Source organism: Hydra vulgaris, chromosome 03 (assembly GCF_038396675.1).
Source record: "Hydra vulgaris chromosome 03, alternate assembly HydraT2T_AEP".
In the NCBI taxonomy this organism is placed as follows: Eukaryota; Metazoa; Cnidaria; class Hydrozoa; order Anthoathecata; family Hydridae; genus Hydra; species Hydra vulgaris.
In genome coordinates, this window is record NC_088922.1 from 50,153,052 (window position 1) to 50,172,500 (window position 19,449).

Genomic DNA, 19,449 nt, shown 5'->3' on the forward strand with positions numbered 1-19,449 from the left:
AAAAATAATTCTTTTTTCCGTAAAAAATAATAACTAAAATCCTTAACTATTCCATTTTACTCTATTAATTTTTTATACATTCAACACTACAAAAGTCTATAAGAGTGGCAACTTTTCTCAATGAAATATTTCTTGAGTTTTTTTTGGAGGTGTTCATGTAAACTTTTATATCAAAATTGTATTATTGTTTTTGTAACTATAATTATTATTTTTATTTGCTGAACGACGTTTTTTATTTTTATAATAAAAAAACGTCGTTTCGTTCAAGTAAAAGCTCATCATTTATGAAACTAATTTGATAAATCTTTTGTATTATATATTATGGTGCTTTTGATTTGAAATCAAATAGCCTTGTAAACTTGACTTTATTTTTGAGATTAAGTGCAATAAGTGAAAATATCTGTATGCGATTAACTACTGATCGGATTTTAACAAAAATTTACAAATGCTCCATAAGCATTAAAGAGTAGATATCTGAAGTTTCATTTAAATCATATCATAAGTAAGACAATAACTAGACAGTCGATTCCTCGCACATCAAACATTGCACTATTTCGAAAGTTAAGTTTCATAAATTACTTTTAACGTTAACGATAACAATCTAAACTTGCGATTAAATAGAAAAATGAAGTGGAGCCATCCCATTCAAGAAGTAGATTGAACAAGATTGAACTTCAGACAAACTTTATTCAAATAAACGTTTGTTACAACAACAATACTCACAAAGAAGTTCCTAAGCAACAAAGTCTAATTGTTTATAACACATTTAGAATTCTAAACGTGTTAAAAAACAAATTTAATTTGAAAACGTTCATAAATTATTGATGGCACGAAATCATCACTTTTATTGCGCCATCACTTTGAGATGCAGACATAGCAAAAGCATTTGCAGATTGTTCCAAAGTAAATCGGTGTGTAATAAGAGGTTTTACATCGACTTTTCCAGAAGATACTAATTCCAAAGCGGCAGGATAACTAAAATCAGGAGAAAACAGATTAGAAATACCTAGACACTTCTGTAAACATATAATAAATATGTTAAAAAAGTTTAATAAAGTACCAATTGGCATAACGAAATATTCCTCTCACGTCAACTTCTCTAACTAAAGCATTGACAATGGGAAGAGTCACTTCTGCTTTACCCATGCCAACAACAACAAGAACACCAGCAGATTTAGTGCACTAAAAAAAATTAACTTATAAACGAGAATATATAGAAAATATTTTTCTCAATTCAACAATACCAACGTACAAAAAAAAATTATTACAAAAAAAGTTTTTTTTTAAACCATTTCAAAAAAAATAGATTAGTTTAAATAAGATTAAAATAGCTGAGTAAAAGCTCGATATTAAATCAACCCAACAATCTAAATCATGTTTTAAACATCAACACTTTGATTGGAATAAATAAGCACGATTTAAATAAATCAAGTAAATTAAAAAGAAAATTGAACCTGTTTAATTTCTTTCAAAATGTTTTTTAAAGGTTCATGCAGAAAAGATAAATAATAAACTTTTATAACAAAAAATAACCATAAAGTGCAGCTATAAAAAAATAGGAGAGCAAAAGAGAGAAAAAAAGCATATATATATATATGCGCGCGCGCACACACACACACACACATATAAATATATAAAGTTTCAAATAGATGGCTTAAACTCCCATATGATAAAATAAATGTTATTTTTTGTTACGTATCAAGGTATTTCTATTCTTAAAGTTAATAAAAACTTTAAAAATTGGCGATTCTGGCTGCCAGCAATAACCTGCCATAGTCAATTTTGCGCATTTTTGGAAACTATAAGGTTGTTTTTATTTGTTAGTTTGATTGAACTTTCGATGTGATTTAGTTTAATACAAAGCTTGAGTAATTTATTTCATTAACTTTTTTTTTGTGTAACTAAAGATAATCAGTAAGAGATTACCTTTAAATGAAAGTATGTTTTTTTTTATTGTTCAAATAAAGAAAGCAGTCTTTTCATTTTTTGAATTTTTAAATTTAAATTTTCAGCAATGGGGAAGAAATTTAATATTACACCAACAAAAATTAGTCAAATTAGATGTCTTTTACAAAATATACTATATCCTCAGAGAAAAATTGCACAAATTGTAAAAGCTTCTCACCAAACCATAATGCAAGTAGAGAAAAAAAGTTGATACTAGAGAAGAGTTAGGTGTAAGGAGACCATCTTCTAAATGGAAAACAACACCAGGAGCAGACCGAATCATTCGAAACATCTGCGTGGCAAACAAGAGAAAGCCACAAAAAGTATTGACTAAGCTTATTCACGAAGCTTAGTCAATATTCGCAGAAGGCTGAAAGAAGCGGGATTGATGTGTCATAGTTTTATAGATATTCTTTATTAGTTTAGGCTATAATCTAAAAGTAACAAATAATGTATCAAGATATTTTCTAGTTTAGGCTATAATCTAAAAGTAACAAATAGTGTATCAAGATATTTTCTAGTTTAGGCTATAATCTAAAAGTAACAAATAGTGTATCAAGATATTTTTTAGTTTAGGCTATAATCTAAAAGTAACAAATAGTGTATCAAGATATTTTCTAGCTAAAAATTTTCTATAATCTTGGAATTTAATCTTATAAAAAAACTTTTTCAAAGCTCAGATTTTTATTTAAAAAAAAAACAACAACAATAAATCTTCATTAAAAATGATATTTATGTTGCAAGGCAATCAATTAGTTTGTTAATTTAAAGATAAATAAAGTTAGCCTAGTTTTATAAAAAATAAATAATAAAAACTATATTTTAATAAACAAATATTTATTATTTAATTAAGAACATTCTGCTTTTATAACAACTAGTACAATCTTGCGTCTCAATAAATATTTTTGTGAAAACCTCTTACACAAAAACTCAACTTTTTTATTGCTTACAGTAGCAAGTACTATCTTTGGCTTAGACAACTCCTCACTACTAATTTAAATAATACTGCAATACCAAAAATTATTAAAGGTAAAAACTATTGTGTTAAATTTATCCTCTTTATCCTATAATGTTCCAGACCATCCATGATCTCTTTTCTACATTAGGTATACCCTATTATGGTAAAATAAATTTTTGAAAGCAAGTAAGGCTTTTTTTGTGACTTTCTTTGTGATGGTTTTTAGGCTAATGTTTTCATCACTCTATTGAAAATCCGGCCTCACATGCATTTTCATGGATTCGAACAAGCATGAAAGTTTTCTATGCAACGTTGAAAGTTCTTCTGATTTCATTGCAAGAAACTGACCCAAAATGATATTATCTATGCTAAGACCTTTTTCTGGTATCTCAAAAGCTTAATTCTAGAGACTTTCAAATTATAGGAAAAAATAATGCTGTTAACTAAGGCTAAATATTTTACTTTTCATGTTAATTTCACCTTATCTATGTCTTTTTTTAAGTAATTAAGTTTAACAACTTCTGACACTTCTAAGCAATACAGATTTTACTGGTGATTTATTAATGCAGTAGCAAAGTTATTATAGTTAACTAATCAAAAGGTTCTTTAGTGCATTAGAAAAATCTGGTATAGAATAGAAAGAGAAAGTAAAAGATAATTGCCATTAACATATCTTAGGCTTTAGATATGATATTTAGATTAGTCTAGCATGTTAATCTCTCCTACATTTACTTTCTTCATATGATGCACTTCAACAAATTTATGGAGTGAATTCTCCTAATCTTTTTTTGATAATTCTGATGCTGAAATGCGAAGCAAATAAAAAAAATATTAATAAGTATCACTTATTCTATAACTTGTTTTATTTTAATTATTCAAATTTAAATATTATTATATTCCTTTATTCCAATTGAATAATTTATTTCATAACTTGTTCCAATGAGTCATTTATTCCATTATTTCAATTGAATCACATATTTATCATTAAATCAACATTAAATCTATTTTGATTTTTTGAAATGATTTAAATTAAATTTGTTATCACAACAATGTTAATACTTTTTTTACCAAATTAATGAAATTATTACTGAGCTTTTTGCTTTACACTATCTTAAATTATTTTTCATTAATGAGCTCTCATGAAAACCATATTTTTATTTCATTGTTATCATATCAAGGTTGCTTCTCTTCTTTATTCATCATTATTTGTTTTTATTTATTTTTCTAAAAAAAGCTTTTGCATTTGAGACTTTTAAAATTTAAAGTTTACAAATAAATTAGGACCGGGCCTAATATATAGCCTAAACCAACAGAAAATATAATAAGAATATGAGTAAAATCAATGCAAATATTTAACTTTTTATAAACAAGGTGTTTCATATAAAATCTTCAGCTTTGTATAAGGTGCATTATACACAGCTGAAGTATATAATTTTGTTTTATTTGACACCCAACTTAATTATGAAAAACTTTTTTTTAATATTAGAAGCCTATTAAATGTTCAATAGCTTTGAAGAGAATAAACATTCTATTAGAAAAGATTAATGAGCCAATTAAAGACAAAACAAAATTTTCTTACAAAAATTCCTGTTTGTATACTTGATTCTACACCAGTACATTCTATGGTTTTGTTGGCTTGGCCAAATTCATTTATAATCATGTTCGCAACCTCTTTTCCATCTCGCGAGGTTACTTTAAATGCTTTATCGACACCAAATTTTTTTGCCATTTCTAAACGTCCTTCATCTATATCTAAATTAAAAAATATTCATATATTAGAGAATTCATATTTATCATAATCAAAAAACATATTTTTATCAAAATACCTGTAATAGCTATTTGACTCGCTCCAGCAGCCTTTGCAACTAACAGAGTTACTAGACCAATAGGACCTGGAAGAAAATAATTTAGACACATGCAGAAGCCTAATATTTTTTAACTTTTAAGTATAAGTTCTTAAGGGCCTCATTAGGGTTGTTTCAAAAAAAAAAAAAAAAAATTTCGAAGCGCGAATACACTAGAAGCCTATTTTGGAGCAAATATTAGAAAAATACAATTACAAAAAAAAATATTGACATTTACATTGTGCTCAAGCGGCAAAATACCCCGAAAAATGCCTCAAATTGTTCCTAAAATATTTGGCTTTGAGCGCAAGATAAATTTCAATATTTTGTAAAATTTTATTAAATTGTAAATTTTTTTTTTAGATTGTTGTGTATCCTGGTTTTTTCATAATTCTTGTTTAAATTAAAAAAAGGTTTCGCAAAAAAATTTTTTTTGCACAAATACGCAAAAAAAGAATTTAGCGCAAACACGCCAAAAAAAAAAAGTTTTTTTTTTGTATAAATTATGCACAAAAAAAAAAAAAAAAAATAAGAACTTTTTTTGTAATCGTATTTTTTTTATAAAATAAAATTTAGCTTCTTGTGTATTTGCGTTTTGAAATTTTTTTTTTTAACACCCCTAGTCCTCATCAACTGACAATATTTTTGGAACCAATTTATTAGCTTTTTGAAATGTTGATTTATTAATTATAATTTTAAAAATTGAAAGTTTTAATAAATAAAAACTATAAATTGTATAAAATATAAATAATAATATATCTTTATTTTCTCTAAACATTTTAAATGTTTAAAAAATTATTAAGTTAAAATAAAACCTATATATTTTGTTGTTGATGACATTATTTGAAAGCAAAATGTGTATTTTTTATAATTATCAGGTTGGATTCACTTACCAAATTAAAAAAAAAAGCAGCTATTCATTTACCAAATTAAAAAAAACAACAACAAACTTTTTTAAAATTATTAGCTTGTTTTTTTGTGTGCAATATATACATATATATATATATATATATATATATATATATATATATATATATATATATATATATATATATATATATATATATATATATATATATATATATATACATATATATGTTATATATATATACAGATCATAATATTGTGGCCAGTCCCTGACCACAATATTATGATCACCTCAGTTTTTCCACATATTTTGTTTTCAAAGTTATTTTAAAGTAATTTTAAGGTGAGTATATTATTATTACTAACGTATTATACAATACTGACATCTATTGAATAAAATAGAAAAGAAAATTTCTTTATAATCATGACCAATGCAAACTTAGATGTGTATTAGATTATTATTTTTAATACATTTTATAAAGTTACTATAAATAGCAAGAATTAATATATAGTATTTCATTTTATTAACATTTTTAGTGTAATAGTAAAAGTAACAATTTCAATAAAAAATAAACATGGGTAACGGTAAGGACATAAGTCCAACAAAATTTCAGAAATAAAAGCACTTTTACAACATTCAGAGCGTTCACAACAGGAAATTGCTAAAATGTGTAAAGTTTTGCAACCTTTTTTCAATAAAATCAAACACAAAATGGAAAACGACATCACTCTTTCTCCAAAAATGAAAGGACGGAGTGGGTCAAAATGTAAAACCACTCCCAGAACAGACAGAATTATAAGAGATATTTGTCTGGAAAATAGAAAAAAAATCATCTCTTTGGCTGTCAAAACTTGTTCAAGAGTTAGGAATACAAGTTTCAGAGCGCCAGTGAGGAGACGGCTGGCTGAAGTTGGTTTAAAATCACACAAACCAGCTAAAAAACCAAGGCCAACTCCAGCAATGATAAAAAAGAGATTGCAATGGGCAAAAAATCATAAGTATATGACTATTGGAGATTGGGAACGTGGAAGTTAATCAATTTTGAATGAAATATTGTTAAAAAAGTGTTTAAATGTTGACATAAACATAATTACAACCACATTATGATGATTTTTTCAGGTGTGTTTTTCAGATGAATCAACTTTTGAGATCTTGTTGGACAAAGCCACCTTCGTCCGAAGAAGACCAAACAAAAATATCATCCAGATTGCATTGTACAAACTATTAAACATCCAACTAAAGTTATGGTGTTGTCAGTTATTAGTGGTAAAGACACATTAAGACTACATATTGTCAATGGGATGATGAACCAAATACGGTATTAAAAGATTATGGAGAGCCAACTTATTCCCCAAATACAAGAATGGTTTCTAAATAACAATACATTTACGTTTATGCATGATAGTGCTCCATGCCATAAAGCTAAAAGGATCACAAACTTTCTTAAAAAAAAAAAAATACTTGTTTTAGATTAGCCAGGAAACTCTCCTGACCTGAATCCGATTAAGAATTTGTGGAGCATTCTCAAGGAGGAAATCACTTCTGAAGTTTCAACAAATAAAAGGGATTTGATTGAAAATTACTCTATCATTGGCACGACAATGGAAAAATTAAGACAGCTACATTAAAATGTATTAAAAGTATGCCAGACCAAATAACTAAAGTTATTTCGTTGAAAGGAGGAACGACAAAATATCAGTATTTTTAATGACTTGCAATCAAAAAGAGTAATTGTTTGTTAAAATGTGTGTATATTGATTTTGAAAAATTATTTTACTATTAAGGAAACATGTTTTATCAATAAAATATAACTAATATTGCAACTGTACTTTTTTTTATACTTTTTACAAAACCTTGAAGTTAAAAATACACAAAATTTGTAGGTGATCATAATATTGTGGCCAGGGACTGTATATGTATATGTATATATATATATATATATATATATATATATATATATATATATATATATATATATATATATATATATATATATATATATATATATATATATATATATATATATATATATTCTTGGTGTGCATGTGTAACTATTTCAAATTTTTCTTGTAGGCATAGTATGAATTTTTTGGAAATATTGTTATATGCAGGTGCTGTTTTAAGGATGGACCTATTCAGTATAAAATCATCAATATTTTTTCTTTTAATTACCATATGCATTTTGACAACATGGTGTCTTTTAAATACTTTTTATTTTTAAAGGATTGCTTATGATTGGAAAAATGTTTTTTCCATTGACCCTCTGTTAAGCCAATATATTGTTTATCAGGTACATTCTTAGAGGAAACAACACATATTTATATACCACATTTTTTGATAAATAATTGCCACTCATTGGACGATTGTTTTTTTGTTTACATTTACAATTTTCTGTCATTTTTTCATTCAGGAATTCAATATTTTTTGTGCAACTGTAGCTAACTATAATTGTATTTGGATTAAAATTTTTATGTAATTTATTAGAGGGTGGGAAATGCTTATCGACCAATTTAAGAAAATTTTTTCCTATGTTAATGGAAATATTTTTGCTATATAGAAGGAAGGGGGTGGGGTAGAGGGTGGGGTTTTGAACCAAATTACATTTCTAGTTCTATTTTGCTTTTTTGTATTTCATTTTTCAGGGTCAAATTTTAGTTTAAAATTTTGAAAACCACTTTTTTCAAGGGCATCTTCACAAAAATTCGTTTAGAGGAATTGAAAACATTTTTATTAAAGGAGTTTTGGTTTATATATTCGTTAAATAAGTTTCTCCTAAAAAAACTATAAAAATAAGTGAGCTCAAATAATAAATATATATGACTCCCCCCCTTCCCTTTTAAAAATATTAAAAAAAAAAAAGCAGAATAAGTCTATTCTAAAGAATTCATTTTATAATAGTATCAGCATATTCCATAAACATGTGAAAATTTACAGTAGTTAAGACATTTTCAACTTCCTGTAATTTAATTTTTGTTGTTGTTGGTATAAATAGAAGTTTTATTAATTTGATCATTCATTTCTGATGAGTCTTTATTGATAAAACTCAGTGTTAAAAGAAAAATTTTTGTTAAGTGATTTTCTACCAATATATATATATATATATATATATATATATATATATATATATATATATATATATATATATATATATATAAAAGAACTAAAAATCAAGTTTTACCAGCTCCCAATATTAAAACTTTATCACCGACAGCCACACCAGCTCTTCTACAGGAATGAACACCGACTGAAAGTGGTTCTAATAATGCCCCTTCTTCTAATGTTACATGATCTGGAAGTCTACACTACCCAATAAAAAAAAATAAAAACATAATTTAAATAGGTCATAAAACTAATGAGAAATAGAGTTAGTTTATTTAAAAACAATTATATCAAGTATACTTATAACAAAAGTCTGCTGCATGAGTATAAAATCGGCATAAATTTCCATCATCAGGTGGAGTTGCACAGAAAAAGATATCACTGCATAAATTATATTTTCCAGATTTGCAAAATTCACAATTTCGACAAGGAATGCCAGGTTCTATAGCCACTCTATCACCTTAATCAAATTTAATGTATTTAAAATTCATAAAGACTTCAACAAACTAAAATGCTATAAACCAATTTTAAAAAATAGCAAAATAACTATTTCTTTTTAAAATAAATATGATAATAAATAAGAAGATTAAAATGATGTAAGCAATAGAAAATAAATAAGTAAAGTTTCTTTAAATTCAGATATAAGAAAAACAAAAGTTAAGAAAAAACAGTTAACTCTTTGCACACCAAACAGAGAACTAAAATCATAAAATATTAGCAAAAAAAACTTTACATACATGGAATGAGGATAAAACCTCATTCCAAAGTCATTTGGAAGTACACTGACTATGAAATAAAGTGAAAGCTATGACAGAGATAGTCTTTTATGAGATTTTAATACATTTTTCTTTGCCTTTTTTTTCCCAACTGTTTCCTTTAATTACTAATTCCACATCATTTTTTCTTTACCTTTTTTGTGGTATTAATAAACTCAATATCCAAATTATTGCAAGAATCTAGTAAGAAATTTTTTCTTTACAACATCAATGAATTCTCTGGTTAAATTTCTAACTGGTGATTGCATTCATTCTTCTTAACATTCTTAATCTCTTGACCAAGGTCTAACTGATATCATTAACATGCAGCTTTCACAAACTTTATAAACTTGTTTGTTATTTCTATTGTTGAAAAAAAAAAAAATTGAGTAGGAAGTCAATTTGACCAGCTAACACATAGAATTGATGATCAACTGCTTTTATTGGTCGGTCAATTAATTTTTTTTTTATAACCACATCAACGAAGTGAATTAAAAGTAGTTTATCATAAACTATAATAATATTTTAAACACTTTTTTAAAATATTTCAGTCAAAAAAATATTTTAGATATCATGAATACTGAGTATTTTTGAAATACATCCTGGTTGTTTACAAAAACTCATTTTTTAAAACAGATTTTTTTAACTGATCAACATTGACCAGCAAGAATTAGTTTTGGGAGGTCAAAACAAAAATTGTTGATCCTTTCGGAGTATTGTTTACCATTGACTGTTCGTTATTTTGTGCGTTGGTATCATGTACAAAAGTATCAGGTTGTTCTTTTGCATACAGGGTGTTCGGGATAAATTTGACAGTTTTGTAAGGTAAAAGGAAATCTTTATTGTAATTACTAAATTTAATGAATTGAAAAAAAATTACAGAAACAGAAATTACAATACTATCAACAAGTTTCACTCAAAATAACCACTATTAGCATTGATCACAGCATCAATCCTGCTTCGGAACCTGGAAAAAGCTGATGCTACAGTTTTCTTTGGGTAGGGCCTCAAAAATACTCTCAATTATATCCATTAACTGGGCTTTTGTATTACTGGCACAGTGATTGGTGTCTTTTTTAACTGCATCCTATACAAAATAATCCATGAGGTTAAGGTTTGGGGAGTTTGGAGGCCAAACATTTGGACTGGTGAAGTCATAAAAATTTTCAGACAACCATTTTTGACTTTTCCCAGAGGTGTGCCAAGGAGCTGAATTCTGCTGCCATACATATGGCCTACCATTAGCTAATCTTGTTATCCATGGCTTGACTACAGTCTTTAGCAACTCCATGTAGCCATCTGAATTCAACCTGAGGCCCTCTCTACAAAAATGCGGATGTGTCTTCTGAGGACATTACATCGCCCTCAAAAGACGCATCCAAAAACCATCACAGTTTAGGGAAATTTAGTCTGCATTACATGAGGAATGTCCTTTGGACTGTATGCAAGCCTGTAAGGACTGTATGTTATTCTGTGTGTTGTGTTTTTGATCCTGGCAAAAGTTTTTCTCATCAGAAAAGAACCAGATTGTTTGTGGTTCAGTAGGATGTTTCACTTTGCTCGGAAGTTTCTTGGCTTTTATCAAACAATTTTCACTGGTCCTTTTCTGTGAGCAACTGACTTTTGCGGTGCTTGTATGAGTAGTAGCGAAGGTCTTCATTGAGTGCAAGCTTCGTAGTGGAGGATGAAACATTCATTTCACGTGACAAAGCCCAAATTCCAATGCCTGGGTTCTTCAACACCTTTTCCTGCATATCTTTGAGGAATTCTGCTGTAGGGAGCATTGGGCAGCGTTCATAATATCCTTATTTTGATAGCCGGCACAAATCATCATGATGCAAGTTATTCTCTTCCATGATTCAGGTGGGTTCCAGTCATCTATCCACTCTGATATCTTGTATATGAATGAAGAAGGGTCTAAACTTTAAATGATAAGCAACCCTCGGAATTAAGAAAAATGAGGTCAGCAATAATTATTCGATACATAGGTCTGACCTTAAAACATAGAAATGAGGTCGGGAATTTTTTGCCGACCTCAAACACTTCCAGGTCGGCAGTTAGGTCGGCATTGCTGAATGCCGACGCTAATTCCGAGGGTTGGATAAGTAATATGTTATATCCTCTATATGTTATATTGATGAGAATTTATGAAAAAATAATTATTTTTGTCTAGTGCTCTCTTGACTGAAAGATTTCACCTTTTTAGAATCTTGAGATAACACTGCTAAAAGATATGAATATTGTGGCAAAACTTTTTGTCTAATAATCTTCAATAATACTAGATGAGTCAAGAGTTCTTTTACCTTGTTTCCTAATTTGACTGGTAATATTGAAATCTTGAACTTGGATCAAACACATTTGTACAGCTGAGGTATCAGTCAATGCAAATACACTTGCCTTCGCCTATCCTTATTTCAGTATTGTGTCATTAATTACATTAGAATGTAGTCCAAAATCCGCAATAATAGATAAACATCCTAATTAATAATCAACTTTCTAAGATGTTAAAAAATATCCTGATTAATATTTTTTTAAATAAATTTTAAAAGGTTTAATAAATTTTTAATGAATTTTAAAAGGTTTAAAAGTAAAAAAACCTAGTGCTTTAAACTCACATACCAACTTTTAAATGAGTGACTCCTTCTCCAACTTGTGCTACAATTCCACTTCCTTCATGACCAAGTACCATTGGTTTGGTGACCACAAAATCTCCAATTCTGCCATGCTTAAGATAATGTACATCTGATCCACAGATCCCAACACATTGCATTGCAAGAAGTACTTCTAAAGTTAATTAAAAGAAATTATTACTTCTAAAGTTAATAAATGATAACAACAACAATTAAAAATAATAACAATAATAACAACAGCATCAACAACTAAAACAATAATAATAATGATAAAAATAACAAAAAAAAAAAAAAAAAAAATTAACAAATGAAGTTCTAAAAATCCAAAGGATTTCAGTTCTGCAAAGGAGTGTTGCTGCATTTAGCCTTCAAAAATTTGATTTCTTTAATGGTATGGATAGCCAAACGTTAACTGTAATTTATGGAATGATGCTATTCCATAAATCAGTATAAAAATTTTGAATAAAAAAAAAAAAAAACAATAGAAAAATTTTAGATAAGCTGCTAGTCTCTAATCATAACATATTTTAAGAAAATTAAACTATTTGAATGTCTTGCTGCTTTGTATCATCTTTGTATCACTTATCTATAAAATTGTTTATTTTCAAGATCTGTTCTAAAATAACAGGCCTTAATAACAATTGCAAACATAACTAAAACAACAGACCTTAATAATAATTGCAAACAACTTTTAAAACAACTTCAATGTCAGTCATTGAAATGTATTCTATAGACAAAATAAAATTTAGTGATTAGGAAAAATATGACACATGTTTTATTTTGTTGATTTAATAAAAAAAACATTCTATTTTTTTAAAATATGTTTAATATGCTTCTCCTCCACATATTATTCTGACTACAACTTTACTATGTGAAGACTAAACTTTCTCATCGTTTAAGAAGACTAAATTTTCTTATTTTAAACAATAGTAAAACAACAGTAAAAATGTAAATTAAACAGTTTTATACATTGTTTATCCTTTATTTATTTTACTATACATTTTCTTCTTTATTATTAAGTATAATTCATTCACTTTAATAAAATTTCCTAGATGATTAAAAAAAAAAAGGAGAAAAAAAAAAGAGAAAAAAGGAGGATAAGGAGAAATTAAGGAGAGCAGTCAAATTTTAACTTATTTTGAGGTTATTTAAAGACATTTAAGGAGGTTTTTATTTTTTAAGGATATTTAAGGTTTTTAAGGAGGAGTGAACCCTGTATATATACTTTTCAAGAAATAAATTTTTTAAAGTTACAGCAAATTCATTTGAAAAATTAACTTTATTATGTAAATATTTATGAACTGTTTTTTTTTTTAAATATAAATAACAAAATTAAATGTTACATACTTTTTTAATACTTAATATAAAATAAGTAATTTTTTAATTATTATTTTTTAAACTTGTTTGTTTCTTAAAAGTTAGTGAGCAACAATTATAAAATATAACTTAAAAATAAAAATATAACTTAAAAATAAATAAAATGTTAAAAAATAAAAACTCTATTTAATTACTTCACCAGAGATTATGTTGTGAACGCAAACATTTTAGGTTTTCATGTACCATTTATCAAAAAATATATATAATTGCACTTTCACTTGCCTCATAAAAAAAGTTTAACCCTTTCATTTTCTGTGAAAAACTGAACATGAAATGTTATGATTGATTTAAAAATAAAATAAAAACTAGTCAGAATTTCACAAATGAGAAAAAAAGTCTTTAAACAACATTTAAAAAATCTAATTTTTATTAGCTTTGTTCATTAAACAATATTTAATAATTCTTTTAAATAAAAGTTGAAATAGAAATTAAACCTTCTTTGTTTTTAATTTCATCTGAATTTATTTTATTTGTAAATAAGGCTTATATCGATTGTAATTGAAAAGCGTATTTCTTGGGCAATTAAGATTTTTTTCTAAAATTGAGTTTTTTCAACATTTGGATTCTTTTATGAAAAAGGTACAGATTTAGCTATGCTAGTATGAATAAAAAAATTGTTCATTATCTTTATTTACAATTACAAAATTATTGAAATTTGAAAAAAACTTTGCTAGATAAAAATGTGACTTCAATAGTCAAAATTTTATAACAAATGTTTTTACATAATTGCCATTCAAATTTTAAAATAATATTTATAACATTTATTTCGCCTTTTTATCATACCACCTAAAGATATCATTAAAACAGCTTGACACACATGTAAATTACATGCTGCATAATGCTTTAAACAAGAACTGATGAATCGTGGGCAAAAATTTGGAATCACCTAGTGTTTTTTCATAAAAGTTCAAATTCCTAAAAGTAATTAAAAAAAACAACTTAAACTTCTAATAATTATTAAAATTATAAGCATTTTTCATTAGAAATTTTTTAAGAGATTTATTTGATTAAGTTAAAATAATGATTTTTTAAGGTTAAACTTTAATGTTTTAAGTTTTCAGGTATACTTTTTAATCTTTTAAGATATTAAAAAAAAAAAAGTTTCGAAAAACAGGTAGTAGCATGTAAATAAATATTAATGGTAATAGGCAACGAATAAGCTGTAATAATAAGATAAAAAGATAAAAAAAAAGTAACTAAGAAATGAGTAACTCATAAAAGCTGTAAGAATAAGATAAAAAGGTAGTAAACAGGAACCAGTAGCAAAAATTTCAATTTAAAAACACGTTTTAAAAGCATGTATGTTAAAATACTTTCAAAAAGTATGCGTTTTTGAAAGTATTTTAACAATTTTAATCATGTATTAACCCACTTTTAAAAATGCTTTTTAAAAGGGGGGTAAAATATGCATTTTAAAACTTATAAAGCAATGTGTTCTGAATAAAAAAAAAAAAAAATTAATCAGAAACTTATCATTTTAAGAGTATAGACAGTTTTAAAAAAATAATTTATTTTTAAAAAAAAACAAGTTTGCTCACAGCAAAGCAAATGACATGTTATTAAAAATAGGAGACATGTTGGAAATACTTTTTTTATTAAACAAGAAACTGTATTTGTTTTACATTGTATCAATTTACAGATGAAAATATGGAAAGGAGGCATGATAGTTTTTTTTTTAAATGCTCAGACTGTGGCTTACAATAATATGGGTGTGTAAAAAACAAATGGCAACTATCCATTTAAAATGCTTTTCAGTTGCAAAAATGTTCCATTCTTTAATGACAGGTTTAAGTGATTATTACAGGGTTATTCAAAATTATAATCACTTGTATTCAAAATTGTAATCACATCTATTCAAAATTATAATCACATCTATTCAAAATTATAATCACTTGTATTCAAAATTATAATCACATGTATTCAATATTATAATCGCCTTAAAATTCATGAAAATTTTATTACTTCCGTGATGGTAAGAAAAGCAAGAAAGCAAGTAACGGAAGAAATTTATAATATGGTTATAAATATGCAAGAAAGCAAAAAATATACTATCAAACAGATTTCAAATACCGTAAATCTCTGCACCAGGGCGGTTGGAAAAATAATTAAAAAATATGAAGATGGAGTTGGGTTTGTATCATCTGGTGAAAAACTTAAAGCAACTTGTCTTAATAAAAGAAGAGTTTTTGATCCAATTGAACAACTATTATACAATTCCATTTTAATTGATAATTCAATAACACAAAATGAGTTAAAAACTCTCATACATGATGTAAATGGTGTTATAATATCACAACCATCTATATCAAGAAAAATTAAAAAGATAGGGATGAGTCGAAAAAGACTCTCTTTGATTCCAATTGAAAGAAATGATATAGAAAAAATCAACGCAAGAATTATCTATGCAGCCGAGATATCAAGAATCGGGAATAAAAATCTCGTGTTTCTTGATGAAACTGGTTTTAATCAGCATACGAAAAGAAGATACGGTTATTCACCTCTGAATATAAAAGCCTTTGTTGCTGTTCCAGCAAATAAATCGGTTAATACAAGTTTAATATGTGCTATTGATTATAATGAGATCATTGGTTATAAATATAGAACAGGCTCTTATAATGGAACTGAATTTATTAATTTTATTTCAGTGTTGGCTCCATATTTCGCATCGCACCCAAATAGCATTTTAATTATGGATAATGCCAGAATTAATAAAACTCATGAAGTTCAAAGAGTATTAAGTTCTCTTAATATTCCATTTAAATTCATTGTGTCTTATTCTCCTGAATTGAATTCAATTGAGGAATTTTTTTCAATGTTTAAATCAAGATATTGTGCAATACAAAGAGCAAATCCAACATTAACAATTGAACAATGCTTAGATTTGGTGGCATCATATGATAATGATTATTCATTACAATGCCATGGATTTTATGAAAATATGAGAAGATGGGTTGAAAAGGCTCAAAACGGTGAACAATTCATTTAATTAAATAAATAATAATTTTTTTATTTAAAATTTTATTAAGTTTTTAATAAAAATTGTCAATAATTTTGAATATATGTGACTATAATTTTGAATACAAGTGATTATAATTTTGAATAGATCTGATTATAATTTTGAATAGATCTGATTATAATTTTGAATAGATCTGATTATAATTTTGAATAGATCTGATTATAATTTTGAATAGATGCGATTATAATTTTGAATACAAGTGATTATAATTTTGAATACAAGTGATTATAATTTTGAATACAGGTGATTATAATTTTGAATAACCCTGTATATATAGCCTACAAATAATCTACAGTAGATAAGTCGATTTAAAAAAAAAAAAACATAATTATAGTTTTAAAAAAATCATTTATAACCACTAAATCATTTTGATTGATAAAAATAAATGTTACTGAGAAGATGGGTTGAAAAGGCTCAAAACAGTGAACAATTCATTTAATTAAATAAATAATATAATTTTTTTATTTAAAATTTTATTAAGTTTTTAATAAAAATTGTCAATAATTTTGAATATATGTGACTATAATTTTGAATACAAGTGATTATAATTTTGAATAGATCTGATTATAATTTTGAATAGATCAGATTATAATTTTGAGTAGATCAGATTATAATTTTGAATAGATCTGATTATAATTTTGAATAGATGCGATTATAATTTTGAATACAAGTGATTATAATTTTGAATACAAGTGATTATAATTTTGAATAACCCTGTATATATAGCCTACAAATATTCTACAGTAGATAAGTCGATTTAAAAAAAAAAAAACATAATTATAGTTTTAAAAAAATCATTTATAACCACTAAATCATTTTGATTGATAAAAATAAATGTTACTGAAGATTTTTGAATTATTCGAAACATAATGGCCTATGTAAAGAACTAGCAGGCAAAAAATCTAAACAACTTCATAATAAAATAAATACTTGCTTCAAGAAAGGCAACAAAAACCTATACAAAAGATCTACTAAAGTTAACACATCTTCGTATCAGAAAACTCAAAACTAATAAAGTGACAGAAGATCTTTAATACTGAAACTAATAAAAGAATAAATTTTCTATATAAACACATTTCTGTATAATTTGTAGCCTAAAAACATTAGAGTGTAAAGAAAATTTATAACTTTTGCAGATTTTTATTAAACTACCATTATTACATAAATTGTATACATATATAAATACATATCTCTTAGAAAAATAAATTTACCATTCTTCCCAGGCTTTGGCACAGGTCTTTGTTCCTAATAAATAACAATTTTGTTATTAAATAAAACTAAACAATATATACTATAAAAATGTATATAATTTTACTAAGCCGGAACAAATTTTACAAAATTAACAATTTAGAAAATTCATGACAAATTTACTGAAATAGGTTAAGACCATTACAACACCACCACCAACAGCAAATAACAAAATAAAAAAAGAATTTAAAAAAAAGTTAAAAAAAATAGTAGTAATAGTAGTAGTAGCAGTAGCAGCAGCAGCAGCAGCAGTAGTAGCATTAGATAATAATATTTAATAATAATGATATTATAATCTTAAATGTTCATATTATTAGAAAATATAAAAAGAAACCATGAAAATAAAGTTGAAAAATTAGAAAATATAAAAAGAAACTACAAAAAAATAATTTTTCCAACAGGCTTAATTAGGGTTTAATCCAGCAATTAATTTATATAGAGTTATAAGTGCATTAAGCACTTTTGTTTAGCACTTTCATAATGGCATGAAAAAATTATTAACTTGTAACTATAAATAATAAAAACAGCTGAATGTAAAGCAAACAAAAAAATTGAATTAAATTTATTAAAAAGAATTTACTTAAACATAATTTAGAAATTTTAACAGTAAAGATATTCTTAAAATGGAGCGTTTTAAATTTTTAATAAAATTTATTAATATTTAATAATAAACTTAATTTAAATACAATAAAATAAATTTAAAAATTTTTAAAAACGAAACGTAGAAAAAAATTTTATAATCAAAAAGAAAATTTTTTTTTACAACAACTAATTACTGCTTAATGTTTTCCACAAAAGCTATTTCAAGACTGTTTAAAATAATCTAATGGAAATTTTTTTTTGCATAACATAAATGGTTTAACATGTAGGTGAAATCGCTGTTTAGTACATAAATTCACATGAGCTTAATGCAATGCTTCTTAACAAGGCCTGTAAATATATATATATTTAAAAAAATTATTCTAAAAAATAGTAGAAAATAATATATTTATTCCTTGTGACAGCTGATATTAATATATTTTTTTTAAATTCAAAATATAGAGTTTACAATAAATATTTTATAGTACTTTTATTTATAGTACTTTATATTTATGGTACTCTTTTAGCAGAGATTTTTGTTATTCTAGTAGCACAAATACTGAAATAAAAAATATAATAAATTTCTTTTATCATACTCCCAGAGTAGGTTCAAATAGAGAGATTGATTCTCTCAAAATATTGGAAATTTTGAATCATGCGATCTCATTTTTTCTCGATTGCTAGCTATTTCTCCATTGTATAAAGGTAAATTTTACTTTTTTTTTTTAGAAGATTCTGTTAAAATATGTCTTCAGTAATTTTTGTTGAACTACGCCTGAAAAAAGTAGAATTACGTAAGCATCACAAGAAACACTCATAAACAAAAAAATGTGTAACTTATACGAAACTATATGTTTCATGCAAAGAGAATAATAATCCAGAAATTCAAAAATGCTACTAAAACCCCACTTGATTAGTTTCACTTCATATCAAAGTGTTTTGCAAGATGCAAGTTGTACACATTTTGCTTGTGTTTTTCCTTATCATTAAATCACCAAATTGCTAGTCGATACATTAAATATTAGTGAAAAATATAAGAATTTACTTTCAAAAACTGTTTCCTCAGCTGATAGTTGATCTGGTAATGAATGAATCATTGTAAATTTGTATAAGATTTTTTGAGAATAT

At 25.8% G+C, this 19,449-nt stretch overlaps 1 protein-coding gene across 1 annotated transcript in view; it reads right to left on the reverse strand.

The window, feature by feature from the left end:
- Nucleotides 1-667: 667 nt before the first annotated feature.
- The window catches only part of LOC100215837 (sorbitol dehydrogenase), a 19,210-nt gene continuing 428 nt past the window's right edge, over nt 668-19,449 (reverse strand). Inside the window, exons 2-9 of the mRNA XM_065793550.1 lie at nt 17,706-17,739; nt 12,091-12,255; nt 9,017-9,176; nt 8,796-8,914; nt 4,732-4,797; nt 4,485-4,657; nt 1,061-1,182; nt 668-975 (exon numbers count right to left, since the gene is read on the reverse strand). Coding sequence (XP_065649622.1) covers nt 819-975; nt 1,061-1,182; nt 4,485-4,657; nt 4,732-4,797; nt 8,796-8,914; nt 9,017-9,176; nt 12,091-12,255; nt 17,706-17,739 — 996 coding nt within the window. The 3' untranslated portion in view covers nt 668-818. The remainder of the gene's footprint in view (nt 976-1,060; nt 1,183-4,484; nt 4,658-4,731; nt 4,798-8,795; nt 8,915-9,016; nt 9,177-12,090; nt 12,256-17,705; nt 17,740-19,449) is intronic.